Source organism: Paroedura picta, chromosome 9, assembly GCF_049243985.1.
Source record: "Paroedura picta isolate Pp20150507F chromosome 9, Ppicta_v3.0, whole genome shotgun sequence".
NCBI classification, from domain to species: domain Eukaryota; kingdom Metazoa; phylum Chordata; class Lepidosauria; order Squamata; family Gekkonidae; genus Paroedura; species Paroedura picta.
Window position 1 is genome coordinate 313,216 of NC_135377.1, and position 27,180 is coordinate 340,395.

The 27,180-nt window shown below is 54.9% G+C and overlaps 1 protein-coding gene across 3 annotated transcripts; it reads right to left on the bottom strand.

Annotated features, from left to right (window-relative positions):
- Positions 1-339: 339 nt before the first annotated feature.
- On the bottom strand, positions 340-27,180 carry NRBP2 (nuclear receptor binding protein 2). Of its 3 annotated transcripts, XM_077351274.1 has the most exons (18): positions 27,022-27,180; positions 19,279-19,401; positions 19,042-19,143; positions 18,565-18,654; positions 18,411-18,451; positions 18,214-18,308; positions 11,782-11,805; positions 8,216-8,299; positions 8,066-8,121; positions 7,781-7,876; positions 7,109-7,241; positions 6,913-7,015; positions 6,703-6,753; positions 6,441-6,576; positions 5,434-5,487; positions 3,663-3,726; positions 2,792-2,847; positions 340-2,217 (listed from the first exon to the last, which is right to left on the bottom strand). In XM_077351274.1, the coding sequence occupies exons 1-18, from the start codon at positions 27,142-27,144 to the stop codon at positions 2,149-2,151; spliced, it is 1,500 nt and encodes a 499-aa protein (XP_077207389.1). In that variant the 5' UTR covers positions 27,145-27,180; the 3' UTR covers positions 340-2,148. The 3 variants fall into 3 exon arrangements, with proteins under 3 accessions (XP_077207389.1, XP_077207390.1, XP_077207391.1); XM_077351275.1 differs by lacking the exon at positions 6,703-6,753; XM_077351276.1 differs by lacking the exon at positions 5,434-5,487.

Below are 27,180 nucleotides of genomic sequence, written 5' to 3' on the forward strand. Positions count from 1 at the left end.
TTCTTGGAAAGCTATCATTAGTTAGGAAGATGCTTCATAGTTTGACTGGCAGTTCTCATTAGCATAATCCATTTTGGGTCCAGTCGTTTTATTTAGAAGACAATTTGTGTTACAGGGTTTTGTTCCTGTCCTGTTCTCTGTAAAGCCCGTTAGGGATCTGGTCAAGTGGCTTCCCCTGGTGGCTTACATGCAAAGGAGGCCTTCCGTTGGGTGAGCATTCTCCCCCTACACCCAGGGCTTCCCATTTGTGTCGCATTCTGCCCATCAGCTTAAGGCTTTGAGTGTTGTAAGCAGGATGTCTTTAGCAAAGTAAAGATTAAGAAATGTCAGGAGATCTGATTTTTATTGCATGCAGTTTTCCCAGATTCAAAGGGCTAACCTGCACTTGTTTTTATTTTTAAAGAAATGTACTTAAAAAAAATAAGCAACACTAAAAAGTTCTGTTTATTCTGCCAGCAATAGTTGTGGCATCTGACCAATAATATGTCACATTGTGCTGCAAGGGGGAGGGAGAGGCCTCTCTCCGAGTCTTCCCAGCAGACCTAACTGGAGCCTGTCATGCTGCATTCAGCCCAGTGTGACCTTAACTCCCCCAAGAGCTGAATTGAGCCTGGATCTTTATTTTATTTATTATTAGTGAATGTATATCCCGCCTTCCTTCTTGGATCAATATGTCACTGCAAGATGAGCCGCGGCCCAAGCTCAGCATTGCCGGCTCCAACTGGCATCCATTTTTCGACGACCTCCTCCAGCCCCCCTCCCTTTCCTGGAGTTGGGCCCATTCCCCTTCCCACTCCTGGCAGTACGTGGCCCTCTGAAAGCGCAGCTTCTGTGAGGAAGATGGCCCTGCTCTGAGGAACCCAAGAGGAAAAGGAGCAGCAGATTTTAAAGCAGACATGGCTTTGCCTGATGGAAGCGGTGCCTCCTCTGCTCCCAGCCAATCAGCCATGGTAGCAAACCCCGCTGCAAAGAAGCCACTGCAGTCCAAGGCTGTCCTCCTAACTGAAGAGGACACTGGCCCCTGCCCTGCCCTGCTTGGCTCCACTGGTGCACAGGCTGGAGATCACATGGCTGGGCCCAGCACAGAAGCCAAGGACTTTGGCTGTCCAATCCCGGCCAAGGGACATGAGGCATGCTTGCAGGGATGGACAGGACACACGACTGAGGCATCCCATCTCACTCGAAAGAGAGGGCAGTGTACCCATGGCAGTGGACTCTTCCCAAGGTGCTCTTCCACAGGGCCACCGGGCTGCAGGAGGAGAAAGCCCCAGAAACCTCAGAGTGGGACTCACTTATCCCTCCATGGCCAGTGGCCCCTGCTGTTCTGCGGGGAAGGAAACTGCAGTGGAGAGCAGCCAAGGCCTTTGCCTGGTTTTATCGAGTTCCTGGTGACCTCTGTGGACAAGTTGGGCAGAAGCCGGTTACCCAGGAGGGCAGGTGACAGGCTCCCATCCGAGGCGGGGCTTGTCACACTGGAATGAGTGAATGGATCCAGTGGCTCTCAGAGACCCTAGCAAAGCAGGCAAGGGCTGCCGGAGGCAGTGCGGGGAATTCAGCAGCACCCACTTTGCCTCAAAAGCATGCAGCTCAGCAAACACAAACGCGACAGCAGGTAAGCCAAAGTCAGGACAGTGCAGCATGCACAGCAGCCCCTGTGCAGGCAGAGGCAAAGCCCAGATGAGCAGGGCAGCAAAGCGGTGGCAGCAGTGAGGCCAGCTGTGATTCCTGCTTGGCTGCCTCTGAAGCAAAAGATAGACAGACAGACAGACAGCAGGACTCTTCCCTTGGCTGCTCAGGCGGAAGGACAACAGAGCCAACTGGAGCCAGTCCCACAAAGGCCAGCACTTGGGTTGGCAGGGCTCCCAGCCACCCCTGCGCCCTCCACCTGGTGCAGCTCTCTGCTCCTGCACACGGCCCTTTCCCCCTCTCAGGAAGCAACCTCAGGAATTTGGGGGTCACCAGAGAACTCGGTGGTCTTCAGAAAGCGCCTCAGCCGGCTGGCCAAGGGCAACTGGCTCCTGCCCTGCCTGGGGGGGTCACCAGGCCCTGTGCCTCCGGTGTCCCTTGCCTAGCAGAGAGGGGGAGCAGCAGACGAAACCTTCCCCCTTCTACTGTCTGCCCCAAATATCATTGCTGGCAGGGGGTGACTCAGGAGGGAGCTGGCGGGTGCCGATGGAATGCGTTTTCCAGGAAGGTGGCCAGCTTCTCACAGTCATCCTAAAGGAGAGCAAGGGACAGAGTCACGAAGGTAGACCTCCCCCCTCCCGCCTTCCAAGCAGCTGCAGCTAGGCAGGATGCCCCAGGCAGAGAGCTGCCTTCCTGTGACTTCTCCAGATACCCCTTCTCCAGCCTCTTCTCCAGATACCCCTTTGCTGCCCCACACTGCTACGGCCTCCCAGCCCATGGTTCCCTTCCAGCAGCGGCATCTAGACCTCACTCCCGTTCCAAGGAGGCTGGCCATCCTGCACTCTGGCAGGGCCAACCACCAACTCCCAAGTGACCCCCAACGCCTCTGTACCTCCAACACAGTGGGCTCAACCAGCTCCTTCCCGCACCCCATCCAGTCCTCAGAAACATGCCACCCTCTCCTCAGCAGTGGGAACACAAGCGACAGCAGGCCCCAGGTAAGCCTTCTCCCAGAGCCACGCACCTGTTCCCACCTCAGCAGAATTTTCCTCCTGTACCAGGTTCCTCACCCCCCCCCTGAAACTGCTGACACTCTACATCTTTCCATGGTGCCGGGGCCCCTCAATGGTCTGCTGGCCTGCTCCCTGGCATACGGAGCACTCACCAGACGAATGAACCCGTAATGCACCAACTCGGCAGCCAGGTCCCTGGGACGGTCAGCTGCAGAGAAACACAGGCTGGTGGGGTCACCAATACACGGGGAAGGCAACTGGAAGCAACAGGAACTCAACCCAGACAAGACCACTGTCTGGCAGACTGATAATAACATCTCATCCTCCAACAGGTGCAGTCTTCTGGACAGGCCTGTACCACCCCCCTCCCCCAAAAAGCACAGGTGCAGAGTCTGGGGGTCCTCCAAACTCCTCCTTGTCCCTGGATAAATACCTGGCCAGAGATGACTAGGAGTGTTTTGGACAGCTACAGTGGAGGCCCCAGCTGAGGCCATTCCTGGCCGAGGGCCACAGTCCCCCACCCCAGTGAGCCCACGGCCATGTCCTCGGAAGGCTCCAGAGATGGCTGCGACAAAGAGGGCAAATGCTTGGAGGTGGCTGCTCCGCAGAAGGGGCCAGTCCCGAGCGGCTGGCCCCCCTCCTCTACCACGCCCATGGGGCTGGGCTTTGGAATTGGGCAGGGGGGCCCCGTCCAGGAACTTACTGTTTGTGCAAGCATTTTTAGGCTGCTTTTCTCCCCAGGGGGACTCAAAGGAGCTTTCAAAAAGGAAACATTCCAAAATCTAACATGCCAACTAAAACAAACAAATCCCATCTGGCCAAAGTTCACCAGACTGACTGTTCCCTGGTCCCAAGCTTAGAGCCTTTGCTGTCTGCCCATGCCCTCGCCCGGGCTTCTAGGCCGCAAGCAGATTAAACGCCTGCGGAAAGGCCTAGCTGCACCTCCGCCACCACCCACCAATGCACACTTCTAGAAGCCTCTTGCACGGGGTGGGGTGGGGGGGGGGAGAGAACCCAACTCACTTGGCAGCAGGTCATAGCTCAGCTGTCGGTGAAGCTTATCCTCCAGAACCAGCAGGAGCGTAAGCTGCAAGGGGAGGATACAAGTACAGATGCCCAGAGCTATTTCTCTCAGTTGCATTAGGAGTCTTCCAGAGCAAAATATCAACAGGCCACTTTTCCAGAGGCTACTTACTTAAAGCATAATGGAGAAAGCAAATATTAAAACTAATATTTCTGATGGATAAATTGAAGGACTGCAATCTGGATTTTCAGATAGGTGGATAGGGAATTGGTTAGAGAACCGCACTCAAAGAGTTGTTGTCAATGGTGTTTCATCAGACTGAAGAGAGGTGAGTAGCGGGGTACCTCAGGGCTCGGTGCTCGGCCCGGTACTTTTTAACATATTTATTAATGATCTAGATAAGGGGGTGGAGGGACTACTCATCAAGTTTGCAGATGACACCAAATTGGGAGGACTGGCAAATACTCCAGAAGATAGAGACAGAGTTCAACGAGATCTGAACACAATGGAAAAATGGGCAAATGAGAACAAGATGCAATTTATAGAATCATAGAGGTGGAAGGGGCCATACAGGCCATCTAGTCCAACCCCCTGCTCAATACAGGATCAATGAAGATAAGTGTAAAGTTCTGCATCTGGGTCAGAAAAATGAAACGCATGCCTACTGGATGGGGGATACGCTTCTAGGTAACACTGTGTGTGAATGAGACCTTGGGGTACTTGTGGATTGTAAACTAAACATGAGCAGGCAGTGTGATGCAGCAGTAAAAAAGGCAAATGCCATTTTGGGCTGTATCAACAGGGGCATCACATCAAAATCACACGACGTCATAGTCCCATTGTATACGGCACTGGTCAGACCACACCTGGAGTACTGTGTGCAGTTCTGGAGTCCTCACTTCAAGAAGGACGTAGATAAAATTGAAAGGGTACAGAGGAGAGTGACGAGGATGATCTGGGGCCAAGGGACCAAGCCCTATGAAGATATGTTGAGGGACTTGGGAATGTTCAGCCTGGAGAAGAGGAGGTTGAGAGGGGACATGATAGCCCTCTTTAAGTATTTGAAAGGTTGTCACTTGGAGGAGGGCAGGATGCTGTTTCTGCTGGCTGCAGAGGAGAGGACACGCAGTAATGGGTTTAAACTTCAAGTACAACGATATAGGCTAGATATCAGGAAAAAGTTTTTCACAGTCAGAGTAGTTCAGCAGTGGAATAGGCTGCCTAAGGAGGTGGTGAGCTCCCCCTCACTGGCAGTCTTCAAGCAAAGGTTGGATACACACTTTTCTTGGATGCTTTAGGATGCTTTGGGCTGATCCTTCGTTGAGCAGGGGGTTGGACTAGATGGCCTGTATGGCCCACCCCCACCCCGGGTCCCATCCCGCTCTGCACGCCGACTCACACTGGTTGCTGATGAATATGTTAAAAAGTACCGGGCCGAGCACCGAGCCCTGAGGTACCCCACTACTCACCTCTCTCCGGTCTGATGAAACACCATTGACAACAACTCTTTGAGTGCAGTTCTCTAACCAATTTTAATAAGTATGTTTCTGGAAGTATACTTTTGGGAAAGTGATTCTTCATGGCATAAGCCATGGTTTGGGGGAAGACTGGCAATGGGTGGACCCCTCCTCCCCAGTCTGTGCTCATCCCTCCTCCAGAAAAGACCAGTGGGCTGCTGGGTCCCTCCGCAGGCCCAGGGCAAGCCCCTGGGGCTTCTTCTGGGGAACGGCTCTTCCCCTCCCTCGGTGCACCAAAGGCCCCACGACTCACATGCCATTGGCTCTTCTCCTCACTCCACTCCATGTTGACCTGCATCTGTACCACCTGCAGGAGGCAGAGACATGCCCTTCAGGCCAGGGACCCCAGAAGCACTTTGGGAACTCTGGGTGGCACGGTCCAATTGGCAGGCACAGGCAGCTCAACATTCCTAGCACTTGCCAAGTGTTTGGTTCTTCTGCCACTTCCTCCTTCCCCATCATCCTGGTGAAACATTTTACCACCTGCACCGGACCCCTGAGTGTGACAGCAGCACAGAGGCAGCTCCAGCTGCCCCCAAGGAGCAAGATTTGCCTCAAATGCCACCTCTTTTTCCAGCACCCTCCATCCTCCTAGTGTTCCCACCTTTGGTTTGGGCAATACCTGGAGCTTCTGGGAGTGGAACCGGGAGTAGGCAGCATTCAGGATGGGGAGGGACCTCAGTGGAGCCTACTGTTGTGGAATCCACCCTCCAAGCCATCCAAGCCATCTGGATACACACTTTTCTTGGATGCTTTAGGATGCTTAGGGCTAATCCTGCGTTGAGCAGGGGGTTGGACTAGATGGCCTGGATGGCCCCTTCCAACTCTATGATTCTAGGTTGCATCTAGGTTGTTTTCTCCACAGGAATTTATTTTTTTACCCAGAAGATAAGCTGTAATTCCAGGGGATTCCCCAGGTCCCACCTGGACACTGACATACCATGTCCTCCCCCAAGAAACTCTCTGGGCCTGACCAATGCAGAGGCACCTTAATGTTGCCCAGGAGGGCAAACAGGGAACCAAGAGGAAGGGGGTTGCTGGGGAGAAAGAGATGGGAGCTGACCGAGGCCTGCCTGAGGGGACAGAGCAGGGCTCCAGACCCAGAGCCCACCAGTTTCACATAAACACCTTGGGAGACACTCAAGCACCCCCAGCACCAGCAGCTGCCCGGGCAAAATGGAGCCCCCAGGAGGCATCCGATCTTTGAATCTCCACCCCCACCCCACTGCACTCTGGGGGCCAACCCCAGGCAACTCCTACCTTCCGTGTCTCCACATCAAAGGGCTCCGGGGTGGGGGTCAAGGCTTTCTGCGCATCCTCAAGGGCTTGGGAGGCTGACCGCGGGAGAGTGTGGGGCCGGGTAGTGGCAAAGTTCATCAAGGGATAGATGCCATTCCTGACAAGGAGAGGGGCCAGGAGACTCAGCCAGGGTGTCCCTTCTCGCCCCACAGCAGGGCAGGAGTTAATCATTCTGCCCTGATCCGGGGGGGGGGGGCGGCACCCCAGACTTTCCTAAACTCACCTTACATCTTCCAAGAACTTGTCTAGCTCCAGGAAAGAAACTTCCGAGTACCTGGAAGGCACAGAGGCGGTGGGAAGGCGAGGGGCCAGACTGGCCTGGCCGGAGGCAGCAGCTGCAGAGGCTCTGGGGCAGTTGACCTCAGCCCGGCCTCAGCCTCTGCAGGCTCCCCCCTGCCCGCCCGCCCGCGGAAGGCCAGCCCTGACCGCTCACCTCCACTGCACGGGTGGGCGGCCCTTGCGCTTCATCTCCGCCATCACCATGTTGAGGTCCAGGCTCTTGGTCTTCTCCTCCACCACATTCTCGGGCATCAGGTCTGCAGCAAAGCCAGCAGTGGGGCTCTAAGCAGGAAAGACCCCCCACCCCTACCCCCACCCCGGGCCCCATCCCGCTCTGCACGCCGACTCACACTGGTTGCTGATGAAGCAATGGGCAGCCAGCAGCTTCAACGAGTGGACCTCAAAGAGGACGCGGTGGAAGAGCAGGTTGTGAGCAGAAGGCCGCTGCTCCGGATTGAGGAGGAGGCAGCTCAGGATGAACTCCTGTGGGCAGGCGGGGAGGGCGTAAGCAGAGACAGCTCTTCCTCCCACTCCTAAGAAGGGCAGGAAGGTCTGCTGGACGAGCAGCTCCTGTCCCCACTGCCCTCCTCCGCTTTCCCCTCGGGGCCAGAGCTGGAAACAAGCTGCTTCGGCACCACGCAGGTGCTGGACAGTCCAAAGGAAGTGGGCCAGGCCAGGCAAGACCAATGCAGCAACACAGGTTCCAGAAGAGCTGCCCAGCCGCATCCAAGTCAGCCTGGGCTGACAAGAAACAAAAGGCCAGCCAGGATTTGGTGGCAGCAGAGGGCTCTGGCATCTGTGAATCGGGGCAGATCGATCTGGCCACAAGTCCCATCCCCACCCCCCGCCAGAGCTGCCCCCTCTTGCCCACCAATCAGAAGGTTAGACTAGGTGGGACAAGGTCAAGTGTTTGCAGACAAGTATTTGCACTTGGTCAGGACATCCAAGCCAAGGCAGGCGAGGGAGGGGGCTATGTCCGAGATGGTGCTGGACAGCAGTGAACTGGTCGCTGTTCCTCTCACCCGCATGTTGGGGTCGTCCAGGGAGTGTCTGGCCCGCTCAATGGCCTCCTCTGACACACCGGCATCCCCATTGGACTGGATCTCCAGCACGGCCATCTATGGGGAGGCAGGGGTGGGGCAGGTCAAGAAGAAGCCCCTGGGGAAAGCAGAGGAAGGGAGAAAGGAGCCCAGGGCCAGTGCTGCTGGAGCTGGGCACACCAAGGGAAGCCTCCCTCCTTCAGGGGAGACCATGCCAGGGCCCAGAACAAGCCCTCCCATCTACAGTCCCTGGGGATGCCTGCCTACCTCCAGGGCACACATCCCAAAGGAGAAGATGTCCACAGCTGTCCCATCTGCCGCACCTGCAAAGCCCAGCCAGGTCACCACCAGACCGTGAGTCAATGTCGCCTCCAGGAGGCCCCCACCCACCCCGCCTGAAGTGGGGAAGACACTCACGCCCATACTCCGGGGGAAAGAAGTGCAGGTTTTGCGGTTCCTCTCGGCCAGCACGGATGGGGCTGCGGAGATCTGCTGGGATAGCTGCAGGGACAGGAGCAGAAGGTGAAGCAGACTGGGGTGGAGACCCCCCCCCTTTCCAAGAAAGGAGCTGCACAGTAACGGCCTAGCCCTACAGGGGCCTGAGGAGGGGGAGGAAGGACACCCAATGGCAGGGTGAGGTGTAAAGGATGTTAAATATGGGTAGACTTGTGGGACAGTCTTAATAGGATGAAAGTTAGCCCAGTGCCTGGTTTGGCTGAGTGCCTGCAGTGAGGAAGCAACACAGAAAAGCACCTTCACCAAGGGGGTACTGAACTAATACAGTAACTGCTTCTTGGAGAACTTAATAGGACACAGTTGGAGGTCAAGAGAAGGTTCCTGTTGCAATCTAAATGGCTGGAGGGAGGGGGCTGCTTGGGGCAACTCTGCATCCATGACTGGAGGAGAAGGAAGGACTCACGGGACAGGAATTACCCTCTAGGGACACTATGATAAAGAGAGTTCTTATTTAGCCTCCGAAGTCAGGAGACCTTGTGCAGAGAGCTGTTTCCAACAGCCCCTCTCACTGCTTGACTTAGTATGCAAGATTCATTTGACTTCTAAGTGGTCTGAATTTGGGTTGTGGAAGTGGCTTCGTCATCAGGTCCGCTAGCATTTCTCCTCATGAGCAGTAAATCACTTCAGTGATTTTGCATGTTTCTCAGTAGATGATATTTCACGTCAATGGGTTTAGTGCATTTCTGTGCGTCCTCTCGCTTGGATATACAGCTTCTATTGTCATCATACAGCGGTATGGTCAGTGGGAACTCTGTGCCCAAGACCTTTAGTAGGTGACAGATCCACTGTAGCTCTCAACAGCCATGGGCGGCCGACACATATTCGGCATCGGATGTAGATCATGCCCTAGTCTTCTGCCTGGTACTGGTCCAGCTTGCCATAAAAGATCAGGAAACTACTACTTGCCTTCCTGTCACTCGTCCAAACAGCATCAGTAAAATTCCCAAGTCTGGGGTAGCAACTAGCAAACAGTTTAAGTTTAAGATCTGTTGTTGTTGTTAGGTGCGAAGGCGAGTCCGACCCATCATGACCCCATGGACAATGATCCTCCAGGCCTTCCTGTCCTCTACCATTCCCCGGAGTCCATTTAAGTTTGCACCGACTGCTTCAGTGACTCCATCCAGCCACCTCATTCTCTGTCGTCCCCTTCTTCTTTTGCCCTCAATCGCTCCCAGCATTAGGCTCTTATCCAGGGAGTCCTTCCTTCTCATGAGGTGGCCAAAGTATTTGAGTTTCATCTTCAGGATCTGGCCTTCTAAGGAGCAGTCAGGGCTGATCTCCTTTAGGACTGACCGGTTTGTTCGCCTTGCAGTCCAAGGAAGTCTTCTCCAGCACCAGAGTTCAAAAGCCTCAATTCTTTGACGCTCGGCCTTCCTAATGATCCAACTTTTGCACCCATACATTGCAACTGGGAAGACCATAGCCTTGACTAAACGCACTTTTGTTGGCAGGGTGATGTCTCTGCTTTTTAGGATGCTGTCTAGATTTGCCATCTTTTAATTTCTTTGCTGCAGTCCCCATCTTGGATCAGTGATCTTGGAGCCCAGGAAAATAAAATCTGTCACTACCTCAATTTCTTCCCCATCTATTTGCCAGGAATTGAGAGGGCTGGATGCCATGATCTTTGTTTTCTTGATGTTGAGTTTCAAGCCAACTTTTGCACTCTCCTCCTTCACCCGCATCAACAGGCTCTTTAGTTCCTCTTCACTTTCTGCCATTAGAGTGGTATCATCTGCATATCTGAGGTTGTTGATATTTCTCCCTGCAATCTTGATCCCAATTTGTGACTCTTCTAATCTCGCCTTTCTCATGATGTGCTCCGCATACAAGTTAAATAGGCAAGGTAATAGTATACAGCCTTGCTGAACTCCTTTCTCAATTTTGAACCAATCAGTGATTCCATATTCAGTTCTCACTGTTGCTTCTTGACCTGCTTATAAGTTTCTCAAGATTAAGATCTGTAGTACCCTTCAAATATTTGACAACTCTCTTCAGAGCATTCCAGTCTCTTATGGTGAGTTGCTCAGTTTTTCTGCATAAGTGACTAACTGCCGTGGATCTGTCTGGTCTAGACAGTGTGGATATGTACAGAAGCTGCCCTAAGGCTCGATGATATCTAATGTTGTCTGTTAGCAGTTCACTCACATCTCTTTCCTTTGTGTAGGTTACATTCATAGGTGCAGGATGACTGGAATCTTGGAGATTTAGAAGTGTCACTAAGTAATTTTCTGCTCTTGGTGGATGAGGAAACCTCCATCTTAATCTCTTTGGACTTGAATTCCTAAGTAATGGCTTATTGGTCCAAGATTTTATCTCCACCTCATTGTTTAATTGATGCACAATCTGCTTGCTGTCCTCTGCATTTTCATAAACCAAAGTCAGATTGTCAACGTTAATTAGCATATAAGTCCATTTGCCATTACTGAACCTGGTGCGAAGGCATGGGTTAGCGTCACTTCTTTGGAACTCTGCTTGTAGCAACATGTCATTGAGATTCATGTTCCAGGCTCTGGCTGATTGTTTGAGCCCACAAATACTCTTTTGAAGCTTATAAACAAGATCTGCTCTGTCTCTATGAAGCCCGGTGGTTGCTGCATGTTGATTTCTTCTTTCAGGTTACCATGCAAGAAAGCAATCTGGACAGTCAACGCGCATGTTCTTGCTGGCTGGTACCTTCCTTCCTGTGGTGTGTTTTAACAACTGGAGCAAAATTTTTATCAAAATCCACACCATATTTATGTGAGTATCCCTGCATAATAAGCCTGGCTTTGTAGCGCTGGATCTCACCTTCTGCCTTGTGTTTCAGCTTAAAGACCCACTTACAGCCGATTGCTTTCCTTCCTGGAAGTAGCTCTGTAAATGTCCATGTATTATTCTCGTGAAATGAGTGCATTTCTTCACGATCTGCTTCCTTCCAAGTCTGTGCTTCTGCCAGTGGAAGTAGCGATATGGCACTCCATGATGTTGGTGTGGTCAGTTCCACTGCTCTTGCAAGGCAAGACTCTTGTCTGGTGGAACATTTTTGTCTAAGCATTGGGATAATCTCAGCTGGAGTACTGTGTTGGGTTGCATCTCGGTAGGCAGCTCTGGTGATTCATCCAAGGCCTCATCTGCATCCTGTGCAATGTGTACAATGTCTGGAACATCTGCAAGCATCTTTCCTGGATGTCTGGAGTTCTCTGCATCTGGGGGATCCCAATCGAGCAGAGGACCTTTCCAAGGAAGGAGCTGCACAGTAATGACCCAGCCCTGCAGGGGCCTGAGAAGGGGGGAGAAGGCCACCTGATGGCAGGGTGAGGTGAAGGAGCTCCCTCTAAAGGTTGCACCTCTTGGATTCACTTGGAAAGCAAAACTCAAGAGGAAGGAGATCCCCCACCCCCACCCCATCATCACACCAAGCAGGGAAAAAGGACTCCAGGGGAGAGGTGACAGGACCAAAGGGAAGGAACCAGGAAACAGTTACTCACCCTCTGCAAAGATCCTGTGCCAAACTGGGGACAAATCAGCCAAAAAAACCAGGAGAGGTGGAGAGAGAGAGAGAGAGAGAGAGAGAGAGAGAGAGAGAGAGAGAGAGAGATGGGAGGGGGAGTTACTGAACAGGAGATGGATGGAGCCTCAGGGCAAATAGTGACTCAACATTCCACAATTAATAAGGGGACATCTTCCCCTCCATCTCCAATTTTGACATATTTATTTCCTTCACTGTTTCCCCCAAGAATTAAACCCCAAAAATGGTGACCATATAAACTAAGCTTCTTATTCCAGTTTAGTCATTGCAGCTGTGAAATAACTTTATTGTGCTACTCGACCTCCACCTATAGGATTGCACTGTTCGCTTCCATGTCCTCGTAGCTGCACATAAAAGCTCATACCATGAAGAAAGCTTGGCTGGCCTCAAAGGTGCCCATGTTCTGCTGCCTGGAACCCACAGAGCTGCCCACCTGAAAAGCACCCTGTTCCTCTCCCATTCCGCAGACCTGGAAGCCCCCCCCCCCAACCCTGCGGCCCAGGCAAGAGGAAGCCCTGCTTGCTCAGTCAGGCACCAGGACCCTGAGCCCCCCACCCCAGCTGCACTCCCACAAGGACTTTTCCTTGCATGTCTTCGCAACATTTTTAGTCTGGGCTCACCTTAAAAAAGAATGCCCAAGGTGACGTACAGAAGTTTCAGGGTTACTTCATCACTGCCTGAGAAAGCTAAACAGTAAGTTAAAGCAGCCTAAGACAACTGCCTCCCTCCCACATTGCAGCAGCCTCACTCAGTCCTTGACCTGTTAATTCCAGCATGAAACCAAAGAAAGCTGCAAACAGCAGCCAGGACAGCTGCATCCCCAGCAAACCAGCAGCCGCTGCTCCTTTTTAAAGGCCCTCGTCAGGGCAAAGGGCTCCCGAGGGGGCCCTTGTGGGAGGAGCCTCCCAACTCCTGCTCCTGAAAGGAATGTCTGGCTGCTGGGCAAACAAACAGCTCTCTAGGGTGACCTCAGCAGGAGCCATGGTGCAGAGGGCAGCAAGGAAGGCAGCAGGGGATTCGCCTTCCCACTGGAAATGTTGGTAGAACGCGTGGCGGCCGGCAGTCTCTCTGGGCTGCGGGGGGCGACGCTCCCATCATTGTGGCAGGATCTCGTCCACGTCATCCGTAAAGGCCTTGAGTGAGGTTGTCGGTGGTTGGCCCACAGAGGCTCAGGAACATGGGCCTCTTCTTCCTGCTGCCATCGGTAATGGCACTGGCCACGAGGTAATGGTGGACACGCCTCTCGCACCATGGCCATCTGGCAGGGGCGTGGAGATCAAAGGGTTTGATCCGTCTCCAGGTAGCCATGGTGCTTGTGGCTGCTGAGTCTGCTCTCCAGGCAGCGCATTCAGTGGAGCAGATGGCCCCATCCCTGGAGGGTGGGCACCAAGCGGACCGTGGTTTCCACTGGCGGATTGTCCCTCCTTGGCAGCAGGGCCCTGCACCAGTGATTCAGCTGTAGGTGATTGCTTACCAGAGCTCCATACCTAGCATCGCAATCCCATCCTCCTCGCCATCGCTATATCCGTGGGTTCACAGAAGGAACACCAGGACTACTGGGCAAACAAACAGCTCTTGATTGTGCTCTCAGCAAGAGTACACAGTGTCGCAGGCAGCAAGAAGACTGAGAAACCCGCTCAGGAAACCTCAACAGAGATGCCTAAGGCAGTGGTCCCCAACCTGCGGGCCGCGGCCCGGCGCCGGGCCGCAAAGGCCATGGCGCCGGGCCGCGGCTCCCTCTCCCCGCCCCCCCCCACCCCCGCAGTAAAAAACTTCCCAGGCCGCAAGCTTGCGGCCCGGGAAGCTACTTACTGCGGGAGGGCCGGGAGAAGGAATCAGGGCCGGGCCGCACCCGTGCAGGCCGCGCCGGCGCGGCCCGATCCACGGACGCGGCCCGCGGGTGTGGCCCGATCCGCGGGTGTGGCCCGATCCGCGGGCGCGGCCGGGCGCGGCTCGCGGGTGCGGCCGGCGGGCGCGGCCGGGCGCGGCTCGCGGGCGCGGCCGGGGTGCGGCCGGCGGGCGCGGCCGGGCGCGGCCCGATCCGCGGGCGCGGCCCGAAGCGTGGGCGTGGCCCGCGCGGGCGCGGTCCCTGCGGGCGCGGCCCAATGCCCTGCCGGTCCCCAGCCTAAAAAAGGTTGGGGACCACTGGCCTAAGGCAGACAAGAGACTTCCCACCCATGCCAGGGATGGCCTAGATGAGCACTGATTGGTTTACCTGGTTGCCTAGATTAGCATTGATTGATTGAATGAACAGGCTTCCTCGGGAGGTGGAGGGTTCCCCTTCTTTGGAAGCAGAGGCTAGAGAGCCATCTGACAGAAATGCTGATTCTGTGAATCTGGGCAGATGGGGAGTGGGTGGCCAGGAAGGGACTGTGTCCATACTTGGCTCTTGTGGCCCTTCCTGGCAGACCCAGGGAGTTGCTGATTGCTGCTATGGGATGGGAGGAGAATTTCCTCCAGGGCAGGATGGATTCTGAAGATTTGGGGCAGGTGGATCACTTGGGCATGAAATTGGGGTCACTGGGGGTGGACAGGTAGTTGTGAGTTCCTGTATTGCGCTGGGGGTGGACTAGATGACCCTGGAGTTTCCTTCCATCACTAGGATTCTGATTTAAGCAGATAGAATCAGGCAGACTGGATCCTCCCTGCGCATTGGTCAGTTACGTGTCTGCTTGGATCCTGCCTTGGACCTTAAGCTCAGCCCTCAATAGACCCACATACACAACAGGGGAATGCGGGAGGCAGCCTGTGAGAGAGAGCCCAGGCCTGGGGCAGCGTGGCCATCTGGCCCACAGAAAGTCCCTACCAACCCTCCCACAGCCAGACAGTTAGGTGGGACCAATTCCCACCAGGCCAAGCAAGCAGGCAGGCTCCAGCAGTCATGCCCCATTGGCATGACTTGGCCCCTGCAATCTCAGAGGAGTAATGGGTTTAAACTTCAAGTACAACGATATAGGCTAGATATCAGGAAAAAGTTTTTCACAGTCAGAGTAGTTCAGCAGTGGAATAGGCTGCCTAAGGAGGTGGTGAGCTCCCCCTCACTGGCCGTCTTCAAGCAAAGGCTGGATACACACTTTTCTTGGATGCTTTAGGATGCTTTGGGCTGATCCTGCGTTGAGCAGGGGGTTGGACTAGATGGCCTGTGTGGCACCTTCCAACTCTATGATTCTGTGATTCTGAGTCCGGGGCAAGAGGAGAAAGGAACTCTGTGTGCCACTGCCCCATCTCCCTTCCCCTCTTCCCTTCCTGCCAATGGACCACAAGAGCTGCCTTCCTGCCCTTGGACCACAAGAGCTGCCCCATCCATGGAGTCTCCTCATGGGCAGAGGCCAAATTTCTGGCCTCTTTCCAACCTCCCTTTTGCTTTTCCAGACTAGACTCCACATTCCTAACAATGCTCCTTATTACTGATTTTAACCCTTAATATTCTCTGGGTCTCAAGGTGGTGGTCAGCTCCAGCCATTTTAGAGAATGCCATTCCACAGACAGGATCAAGAAGGACATCAGGTGGCAGGCCAGGCTATCCCAGCGTGCAGGCAGTGGTGCCAGAGTGGGGGGGATCACTTGGGCATGAAATTGGGGTCACTGTTGATAGGCAGGTAGTTGTGAGTGTCCTGCATAGTGCATGGGATTGGACTAGATGTAGGCTTGATATCAGGAAAAAAAATTCACAGTCAGAGTAGTTCAGCAGTGGAATAGGCTGCCTAAGGAGGTGGTGAGCTCCCCCTCACTGGCAGTCTTCAAGCAAAGGTTGGATACACACTTTTCTTGGATGCTTTAGGATGCTTTGGGCTGATCCTGCATAGAGCAGGGGGTTGAACTAGATGGCCTGAATGGCCCCTTCCAACTCTATGATTCTATGATTCTATGAAATGTGCTTTGTGCCAAAGAGGGATCATCTTTCAAAACAGGGCCTGCTTATTAAGAGGTCTGCCATGCCTTTTGTCTCATACCCTGCGCATGCAACAAGGAGCCCTTTTTCTTACTCCTGGGGAAACCTGAATCATGGGAGACTTTGGCTCTTGGCCACATGGTGTCAGATCCTCCCTGACCACTGAGGCTAGGGCAGGGTGGCTTCTCACACTGGTTCTCGGAACACTCCTTTAATCCCTGCCCCAGCCCAGTCCAGGTCCCACTTTGGCGTGCAACACAAACTCTCCCCCCCTCCCCTCCCCTCCCATTCCAGGCTTCCCGCTGCCAACTCTCCTTCTTGCCAGGAAAGGCCTCCTGAGTGCACATCTCTCCACCAGGAAATCGTAGCTCTGCTAACCAAGGCAGTCCCTGTTCCTTGAAGCTGACTGCAGTCAGGGACCTGTCTCAGTTACACCACCTGTGCCCAGGAGTCTTATTTATTTGCTAGTTTGTTTGTTTTTCAGTTTATTGCCTGCCACTCCCAGTTATTCACTGGCTCGAGGCTGGTTATGGTACTTAAAACCCCACAATATAAAAATACATAAAAGATCACACTCTCTTAAAAACCCCAGCAGCATTTGATCCAAGCCCACCCCCCACCCACTTCCCATAGCACAAGCACCCTTTCTATCCAACCCATGCCTCAGGTGAAAAGAAAGTATGTATGGGGGGGGGGTCAACCTGTTACCCCAGCTGAGGCAAGGAGGGGCCGATAGATCTTAATTGGCCCCGCCTCAACCAAAGACCTGGTGGAAGAGCTCCGTCTTACAGGCCCTGCGGAACTGTGAAAGCTCCTGCAGGGCCCTTAGCTCTTCCAGGAGCTTATTCCACTTGGGCGGGGCCAGGCACACTTCCCTTGGGCCGGGGACCCCCAACAGGTGTGAACCTGCAGAGCAAAGGGCCCTGCAGGGAGCATAAGGTGATAGGCAGCCCCTCAGGTGTGTGGGGCCCAGGTCATGAAAGACCTTGAAAGTCAATACCAAAACCTTAAACTTGATCCGGGACACAACTGGCAACCAATGCAGATGCCTCAGCACTGGCTGGATATGGGCCCTCCAAGGTGTCCCTGTGTAGCAGCTGCAATTTCCGGGTCAAGGATAAGGAAAGGCCAGCCGGAAGCGAGTTAGAAGAAGAAGAAGAGATGGTTCTTAGATGCCGCTTTTCCCTACCCGAAGGAGGCTCAAAGCGGCTTACAGTCGCCTTCCCTTTCCTCTCCCCACAACAGACACCCTGTGAGGTGGGTGAGGCTGAGAGAGCCCTGAGATTACTGAAGAAGAAGAAGAGTTGGTTATTAGATGCCGCTTTTCTCTACCCGAAAGAGTCTTAAAGTGGCTTACAGTCGCCTTCCCATTCCTCTCCCCACAACAGACACCCTGTGGGGTGGGTGAGGCTGAGAGAGCCCTGATATCACTGCCCGGTCAGAACAGTTTTATCAGTGCCGTGGCGAGCCCAAGGTCACCCAGCTGGTTGCATGTGGGGGAGCGCAAATCGAACCCGGCATGCCAGATTAGAAGTCCACACTCCTAACCACGACACCAAACTGGCTCTCAGAAGTCAAGCCTAGAGGTGCCCCTTGCATGGATCACTGCAGCTAGGTGTTCAGCGGGTGAGAGTAGCTTTGCCTGGCATAGATGGGAAAACGCTGTGTAGGCTACTCGGGTGACCCGCAGCTCCACTGACAGGGAGGCATCAAGAAGCACCCTCATTCTTAAGTTGCACCCTGGCCGATTCTTTCCCAACCACAGGACCTCTGTCTTGGAGGGGGTGAGTCTCAGACAACGCAGCTCTAACGACCCAGCGATGGCTTCCAAACATCTGGCAAACATCTCCCCAAGGGGGAGTCTGGGCGATGGTCCATCAGGAGACCGAGCCTATCGGTGACTACCCAGCCCACACCTCCAGACCAGGTGGGCAAGGGGAGCATGTAGATGTTGAAAAGCATGAGGGAGAGTACTGCCCCCTGTGGGACTCCAGAAGGGAACTGAAAGGGGCATGGCATCCCTTCCCCCACTGCCACCTTCTGTGTCTGGTTCTGGGGAAAGGAGATCAGCCATGTGTCCCAACCCCAGCGAGGCAGTGGGCTAACCACTCGTGGCTGACCGTGTCCAATGTGGCCGTCAGGTCTAACAATTCAAGGATAGCCAAACTAGTCCAGCTGGTGCAGGAGAACATCCGTCAACGAGACCAGCATCTTCTCCACACCGTGGCCAGCACGGAAGCCAGACCGGTATGGGCCAAGCCCCAAAGTATCCTCCAAGAATGCCAGCACTTGCCACCCCTCCTTGGTCGCCTCTCGATAGTCATCACGGAGCAAGTCATCAGACTTGCTCCTCCTCTGCTCCCGAGCTGTTCAGCCACTTGACTACGAGGGCCGGGGCAGGGCTCCATTCCTCTACCCAGATCCACGCCACTTGGGTGCTGCCCCTTGACTCGTCCGCCCTGGACTCCTCCAGCAGGGTGCCCCACGCTTTGCACGTACCTGACCCAATTTTGATGAGCCCATTGTGCTGGATGAAGATGGTATCACTGGTGAGGTTCCCATGGATGATGGGGGGCCCACAGGCATGCAGGTAGCTGCAGGAGGGGGGAGAAAGGCCATAGAGCCATTGGGTGCCAGGGCCCTCCAGGGGATGGTGGGGCGGCCACGCGGTGAGGAGGATAAGGCCAGGTGCCTACCTGAGGGCTGAGAGGATCTGTGTGCACCAGCGCTTCCAGGCCTGCAGGTGGGAAGCAGACAGACAGGACCTCAGCTCAGGCAGGCAGGGCTGTTAGCCTTTCCTCACTCTCACTCCCAACCAGCCCCAAGAAGCAGGACAGAGAGGGCTCCTACCCGGACGTTCATGGCTTTGTGGTTCTTCTTAGTCTTCTTCAGGAACTGTTTGAGGCTGCCAGAGGAGACATACTCTGTGATGAAGATCACCTTTGGGAGGAGGAGAGAGCGGGGGGCAGACGGTGCATGGAAACCACCATGCGAAATCCCAGAACTCCCAGTGCTCAAACCTTCATTAGCCAGACTCTCTTCAGGTGGGCTCTTATCTGACGGCAGCGACCCTCCTTCCCACCTGCCGTCACCCTCTTCCCTAGCAGCCAGGCCTGGACTCCTGCCCAGACCCTGTTACCCTGGACCCAAAGGACCTGCTCCAGTTATGGCCATGGTGCTGCTGGCCCAGCTGGCCCAGCGTCTTCTGCCCTGACCAGTAGCAGCTCTCCACAGTCACAGACAGGGTGGGGGTTAGGAAGCCTTCTCATTCCCCACACTTGATGCCTGGCCCGGCCTGCACTATGCAAACTGTGGAGTCCCTCTCACCTGGGCCATGGAGTCCTTCATCACCAGCCAGTACTTGTGAACCTTCACGATGTTGGGGTGGTCGACCACCACTAGCTGCTCAAATACAGTCTTGACCTTCTCCTGCAGGGAGATTGGAGGGGGCATCAGGGGAACGGAGAGGCCTGGTCACCATGGCTTCCTAGAGCCTCCCAGCCCCACACGCGCCAGGCCATGAGGCACAGGCTGCGGGGGGAGGGGGGGGGAATGGGTCCTCACCTCATGAGCCTTGAAGGCCTTCAGGTCAGCAAAGTGCAGCTCATTCCAGACCACCTCCACACCCTCCTCTGTGTCCATGGCCAGGAACGTGTTCTGGAGGCCAGGCATGTTGCCCTGGTTCACCTGTGGGGGAGATGCCAGGCTGCATCAGGGGCCAGTGCTGCCCCCCCCTCCCATGACCTTTGACCCACTAGGCAGGGACTGGGCAGCATGAACACTCAGGGGATCCTTCGCCACTTTCCCCAGTGACACCTGCTTCTTGCAACTTATTTTGCACCTCCTCCTGCAGGTGCAAGTTGGAAGAGGTCATATCTGGCTTTTGACAGCTCTCGTGGCCAAGCAGAACCTCCATGTTCAGAAGCAGTGTTCAGGCCAGGCTCAAGCGCAGGGGCTCTCCTGGGGCTCTCTTTGCCATCAGCTGCCCCTGAGCCTTTTAACCCGAGAGGCTGCTGCAGATCAAACACAGGAGAGGGCTCTGCTGCTCTGCCGTGGGGAAAGGCAAGGGTCTGGTTATGGGCCTTCGAGGGCACAAACGTTGGGACAGAATCTGGCGGCAAGACCCAGAGACGGGGAGGGCAGCATCTCCAGCTTAGACACAGACATGAGACCAAAATAGCTTCAGGTGTTCCTGAAAACGCAAGTCTCATCTGATTAGCCAGCAGCCCCTCCCCAACCAGGTGATAACAGCAGCAGGCCCCGCGATTGTCAGTGGCTGCAGAGCCTCCGTCTCTGTGCTCCCTTTTGCTCCTTGAGCCCTTCTTCCCCAGGGAGGGCCTCCCAACTGGCCCTCCTGACTGTCCCATGCTGCTCATGAGCAACAGCCCAAGCGGTCTCAGGCATCAGCCAGCGGATCCAGGCAGCAAAGAAGGGGGGCTGGAGCCAAACAAGTTCATCCCTGCACAGCCTCCCTGGTCCTGCAGCCAGGAAGGAGGACGGAAGAGACCCTGGCGGCTAGCCATCCTGCTGCTTTGGGACTGGCTGGCAGCCCTGGCAGTTCCTCAGCCCTGGGCACAGCTGGCCCAACAGTCCTGGGGTGAAGCAGCCAGGGGAGCAGACGGCACCTCTCTCAGACCGCTGAGCCAGCTCCTCCAGGGGCTGTTTTTTGGTCTTGTTGCAACAGCCCAACATGGCTGCCCAGCTGGAGAAAAACTACATCTGCCAACTGAGTTAGGTCTCTGCGGATCCCCTTGTACAACTCCCCGCAGGCCTCAGCCCCAGAAGGGGGTCCCATGACACCCAAGTAAGGCAAGCCTTGAAGCAAGCTCCCTCCTCCTCAGCCAACCAAACACCAGAAAGCTCACTGGGCATAGGGAGGCCACCCAAGGCCACCTCTCTCATGTACCAACTGAGATGTTTGGAGCCAGACACTCCAGACCGTCCTCCCCTCTCTCCCCAGAAGCCTGAGAGCTGGTGGCTCAGATGAGCTCAGACAACTGAGAGCACGTGGAGAGAGCTACTGGGGAGTGTTTCTGCTGACCAGGTGAGGCTATTGTGCTGACTGGGTGAGGGGATTGCTGGGCGATTGCTGGGAGGATTAAAAAGGGCTGCTCCTCGCTAGAGGCACGAGCCTTTGGCGAGAGACAAAGGGCTCTTGGCCTGTGGCTCTTAGCCTGGGGTTCTTGGCTGAGTAATTAGAATCAGTAGATTAATTTCCCTAGAACTTGCACTGCCTAGAACTTACAATGGACCTCCAGGACACTCATCCCATCATCTGCAGTGAATGTGACATGATTGCCTTCCTCCCAGAAGATGGACTACATCTGCCCCAAGTGTAAGCTGGTAAGACTTTTGGAGGAAAAGATTAGGGCACTAGAAAACAGAATTATTACTCTGACCCAAAGTAAGAAAGGGGAGGAGTTCATAGACCACAGCCGTGCAACTCAGAATAAAGAGGATACAACCAGTCCTGAAGAGGAGCAAACGTAAAGTAAAGGAGGCAATAGGCCCACTGTTGGGTGCGGATGGACAAACTCTAACAGAAGATGCAGAGAAAGCAGAAAGGCTTAGTGCCTATTTTACATCTGTTTTTCCCCACAGGTCAAAGGGTTTAGGCACATCTAGAGATGGCAGTAGCCAAAGGATAGTGTCTGGGTGGCAGGTTAACATGGATAGAGAGGTGGTCGAGAGGCATTTAGCTGCACTGGATGAGTTCAAATCCCCTGGGCCGGATGAAATGCACCCGAGAATACTCAAAAGAACTTTCCAGAGAACTTGCACAGCCCTTGTCCATCATCTTCGGAACCTCTTTAAGGACTGGAGATGTCCCGGAGGACTGGAAGCGAGCAAACGTTATTCTGATCTTCATAAAAGGGAGGAAGGATGACCCGGGAAACTACAGACCAGTGAGTCTGACCTCTGTTGTGGGGAAGATAATGGAGCAGATATTAAAGGGAGCGATCTGCAAACATCTGGAGGACAATTTGGTGATCCAAGGAAGTCAGCATGGATTTGTCTCCAACAGGTCTTGCCAGACCAACCTGATTTCCTTTTTTGACCAAGTAACAGGTTTGCTGCATCAGGGAAATTCGGTTGATGTCATTTACTTGGATTTTAGTAAAGCTTTTGACAAGGTTCCCCATGATGTTCTCATGGATAAGTTGAAGGACTGCAATCTGGATTTTCAGATAGTCAGGTGGATAGGGCATTGGTTAGAGAACTGCACTCAAAGAGTTGTTGTCAATGGTGTTTCATCAGACTGGAGAGAGGTGAGTAGTGGGGTACCTCAGGGCTCGGTGCTCGGCCTGGTACTTTTTAACGTATTTATTAATGATCTAGATGGGTGGGTGGAGGGACTACTCATGAAGTTTGCAGATGACACCAAATTGGGAGGACTGGCAAATACTCCGGAAGATAGAGAGAGTTCAACGAGATCTGAACATAATGGAAAAATGGACAAATGAGAACAAGATGCAATTTAATAAAGGTAAGTGTAAAGTTCTGCATCTGGGTCAGAAAAATGAAAAGCATGCCTACTGGATGGGGGATACGCTTCTAGGTAACACTGTGTGTGAGTGAGACCTTGGGGTACTTTTGGATTGTAAACTAAACATGAGCAGGCAGTGTGATGCAGCGGTAAAAAAGGCAAATGCCATTTTGGGCTGTATCAACAGGGGCATCGCATCAAAATCAAAAGATGTCATAGTCCCATTGTATATACAGCACTGGTTAGACCACACCTGGAGTACTGTGTGCCATTCTGGAGGCCTCACTTCAAGAAGGACGTAGATAAAATTGAAAGAGTACAGAGGAGAGCGACGAAGATGATCTCTGGCCAAGGGTCCAAGCCCTAGGAAGATAGGTTGAGGGACTTGGGAATGTTCAGCCTGGAGAAAAGGAGGTTGAGAGGGGACATGATAGCCCTCTTTAAGTATTTCAAAGTTTGTCACTTGGAAGAGGGCAGGATGCTGTTTCTGTTGGCTGCAGAGGAGAGGACACGCAGTAATGGGTTTAAACTTCAAGTACAACGATATAGGCTAGATATCAGGAAAAACATTTTCACAGTCAGAGTAGTTCAGCAGTGGAATAGGCTGTCTAAGGAGGTGGTGAGCTCCCCCTCACTGGCAGTCTTCAAGCAAAGGTTGGATACACACTTTTCTTGGATGCTTAAGTTGGTTAGGGCTGATCCTGCGTTGAGCAGGGGGTTGGACTAGATGGCCTGTATGGCCCCTTCCAACTCTATGATTCTATGATAAGCCGGGCTCAAGCTCCAGGCCTAAGTAAGATAAGCAGCTCTTCTGCCCACCCAGAAGCCTAACCTGTCTCATGATAAGAGGTACCCTCTGCTTCCAATGCTCAGGGAAGGCCCCAAGCATCATCAGTCCTTTTGCTCTTGAAGAATACCAGAAAAACCCTGCTGGGTCAGGAGGGTCCATCCAGTCCAGCCTCTCATCTTACACAGGAGCCAGCCAGTTCCTCTGGAGAACCAGGGCACAGAGGCCAAGGCCTTCATAAGAACACCAGAAGAGTCATGCTGAATGAAACGAATGGTCCAGCATCCATTGAGGGACTTGGGAATGTTCAGCCTGGAGAAAAGGAGGTTGAGAGGGGACATGATAGCCCTCTTTAAGTATTTGAAAGGTTGTCACTTGGAGGAGGGCAGGATGCTGTTTCTGTTGGCTGCAGAGGAGAGGACACGCAGTAATGGGTTTAAACTTCAAGTACAACGATATAGGCTAGATATCAGGAAAAAGTTTTTCACAGTCAGAGTAGTTCAGCAGTGGATTATGCTGCCTAAGGAGGTGATGAGCTCCCCCTCACTGGCAGTCTTCAAGCAAAGGTTGGACACACACTTTTCTTGGATGCTTCAGGATGCTTAGGGCTAATCCTGCATTGAGCAGGGGGTTGGACTAGATGGCCTGTATGGCCCCTTCCAACCCTATGATTCTATGATTCTATGATTCTATGATTCATCCCATCTCACACAGCAGCTAACCAGTTCCTTTGGAGGACGAATAACAGGGTAGAGAGACTGAGGCCTTCGTAAGAACATCAGGAGAGCCCTGCTACATCTTATCAGTGGTCCATCTAGTCCTGACTCCTGTCTCTCACAACAGAATGCTAATTCCTCTCAAGGGCCAACAATAGGGCAGAGAGGCCGAGGCCGAGGCCGAGGCCTTCTCACACCGGGGCGAGCCAGTTCCTCTGTAGGGCCAGCAACAGGGCAGAGAGGCTGAGGCCTTCATAAGGACATCAGGAGTGCCCAGCTGGGTCAGATCAGGGAGGGTCCATCCAGTCCAGCCTCCTGTCTTACACAGTGGCCAGTCAGTTCTTCTGAATGGCAAACAGCAGGGCAGAGAGGCTGAAGCCTTTTCCTGAGACTGCTTCCTAGCTCTGGAATTCAGAGGTTTAGTGCCTCAGAACATGGAGGTTCCCCTCTGGCACCATGAATGGCTCATATCCTTTTAAAGCTGTTTATTCCTGTGGCCATCACTACATCCTCTGGCAGCTAATTCCACATTTTAATTAGTCTCTGTGTAAATTAGTATTTCCTTTGTCTATCCTGAAACAACTGCCCATCAATTTCATTGGATGCCCTCAAGTTCTAGTGTGTTGGGAGAGGGAGAAAAAAATCTCTTTGTCAGCTATACTGAAAACTCTTCAGCCTCTCTTCCTAGGGAAGGTCCTTCCATCCACGGGGCAGAGGCTGGGTGAGGGGCAGGGATCTTACCTGCTCCGTAGATCAGCCTGGCTTTCTCCCCCAGCTCTGGCAAAGCAGAAGGGCCTGGCTCAGCACAGACCCTCCAGGGAGGAAAGCAGGGATTCTGGTGGGGTGGGCAAGCACACTCCTGCCCGAAGGCCTGCCTGGTGGCTCACGCACACCTCTGGAAATGAAGATCTGCCACCACCACCAAGGCCAGTGGAAAGGCCGTTTGGGGCTCATCCTGACTGCCACCGAAAACCACTTGGAGGGCTGGTCTCCTTCCACGGGAAGTGCTCTGGAATAAGCCCATATATTCCCTTTTTTGAGACAGTGCCGGGGGGGGGGGCAGTGTGAGGTTAAAGCACAAAGAGGTGGCACAGGAGAGCAGCTCAAGGCCAAGCACTGGCGTCAGCTCCTGGGAGTCAGAGTGGGCCCTCTGCGCTTATCCCTGATGGCTACCCAGAAGAGAGACTTGCAAGGCTGTCCAAGGAGCAAAAGTATGACAAATGACCTCCTTCGTGCCAAGGCTAGAGCTCTACGCGTTGTTCAAGTCTTGGGGAGTTAAAGCCTCATTCAGATGAATACAGCATCCTCTGTTGCATGCATAGACTGGAGGCCACAGGAGTGGGCAACTCTAAAATTCATGGGAGTGAGGTCCATCAGGGGCTACTGGCATAGCACCTAAAAGGAAGCTGCACGTTCAGAAGCTCTAGTCCTGTAAATCGCAGAGCCAGGAGGCAACCTCAGAGGAAGGCCCCAGCCTCTCTGCCCTGTGGCTGGGCCTCCACAAGAGCCATGTGAGGCGGGAGGCCGGGCTAGATGGATCCTCCTCACTGGCCTGACCCAGCAGGGCTCTTCTGATGTACCCCACTTAAGTAGGCTAAAAGAACTTCCTGAAAGAGACTTCTCTCTTGCAATACAAGGAACTAATATCAGATAGCCGATCTTTTGCCCGAACAGAAAACTGCAAATTGATTTTGGTTAAAATAAAGCATAGCTCTTTTGGTTAGGCAAGAATTAAAATAAAAGCAGGTGCCAATCCAGAATAACCCCATGTGATAAGAATCAGTTTCCTAGTCTCCCTTAAACTTGAACTACATCCAACTATTGACCACAATTCTCTAAGATTTCCCTTTCTAAGGCAGCCTTCCTCAACTTTGTTTACCATTGAGAAACCCTTGAAACCTGCTCCAGGCTTCCAGGCCCCCCAGGAGTGGAGCCGCCCTGCAGAACATAGTTGGGGCTGCAGCTTGTAGATGCCCACAGGGCCCCCTCCTCTTCCCACGCCCTCCAGGCCTACCCCGGGCCATTGTGGGAGGGGGAGGCAGGCTGACGGCCATAAACGGGAGGGACCCTCCACTCCTCTTGTCCTTGTGGCCAAAGGAAGCTGCTGGAGTCCTCCCCAGGCCTTCTCTCCCAGCACCACCACACACCCTGGCACACTGCTGGCTGCGGGGGGGGGGCGGCCGGGGGGGGGGGCGGCCGGGGGGGGGGGGAAGATGAGGGGCCAAAACTGCTCCTGGCCGCCCCACGGTGCAGCCTGCCCTGGGGAGTAGGATTCTGGGGGCAGGGAGCTGCTGGCCCCTGACTGCAAACAGCCTCATAAACCTCATGGCAGAAGGAGGGGGCGCGAGGGCTGATGGCAGGAGCTGTCTCTGTCCTGTCAGCAGGGGCCTTTGGGTTGCGGCTGCTCCAATGCAGAAGGCCCCCCACCAGTCCGTTCACCAGGCACCCCCTGCGGTCGCATGCAAGGGGCAGGCCGCAGCCGCACAGTCCCCCCCCCCTCCACTCCCTGCAACAAGGATGCAACTAAGAGGGTGACCCTGCAGGCACGGCTTCAATGGCAGCAGGATGCGTTTGGCCCGCCCGCTGTGCCTGTGTGCTGTTCTCCTAGAGCTCCCCCCGACCCCCGCCGTGCGTCAGTCCACGAATGGTGCCAAACAGGCGCGGTGCTGCAGACGGCACCCCGGGAGCGAGGCAAGCGCAGCCCGGGAGGGCTCGGCCAGGCGCTCCGAGGACAGGCAGGCCGCTCCCCTCGGCCCCTGTGGCCGGAGCCCATCCGATCCCGGCTCCCCAGCAGGCTCAGGCCGCCCTGCGCAGGACTTGGATGGGAGACCACCGAGGGAGGCCTGCTCCGGCCGCCGGGCCGCCTGGGGGCCAGGCCTGTTCCGCAGGGCCCAATCCCCCTCCCTCCCCGCGGGCGCGCGCCTCCGACCCAGCCGGCCCTTCCAGCCACGGGAGGGACTTCGCGTTGCCTCCAGTCGAGCCCCCCGCCGCCGCCGCCCGGGCCGCGCCCGTCAAGCGCTGCAGGCTCTGCCGCCCGCCCGCCTGCCTCTGGCCGTGCGCTCGCCCCGGCGGCCGGGAGGCTGGGGGCCGCTCGCCTCTGCTCGACGGGCCGGCCACGGCACGGCACGGCAGCCCCCGGCCGCTCGGCCGTCGCCCTGCCCCCGCCCGCGGCCAAGGCCTCTCGGGCGCCGGCAGGGCAAGCGGCGCCGGGGCTGGGCAGGGCTGGGCTGGGCGCCCCCGGGACCCGCTGCCCGCGTTTCTTGTCGTCCGCCTGGGCGCGGGGCCGGGGCTGGGCGGGCTGCGCCAGGCGGCTCTACCTGCTCGTTGCGCTTCTGCCAGCGGCCGCACGGGCTCTCCTCCAGCACCTCGCTCTCGTCCTCGCTCTCCTCCGCCGCCCCCGACGCCGCCCCCGGCGCCTCGCCCGCCGCCGCCGCCGCCATGCCCGCCTCGCCTCGCCTCGCCTCGCCCTCGCCTGC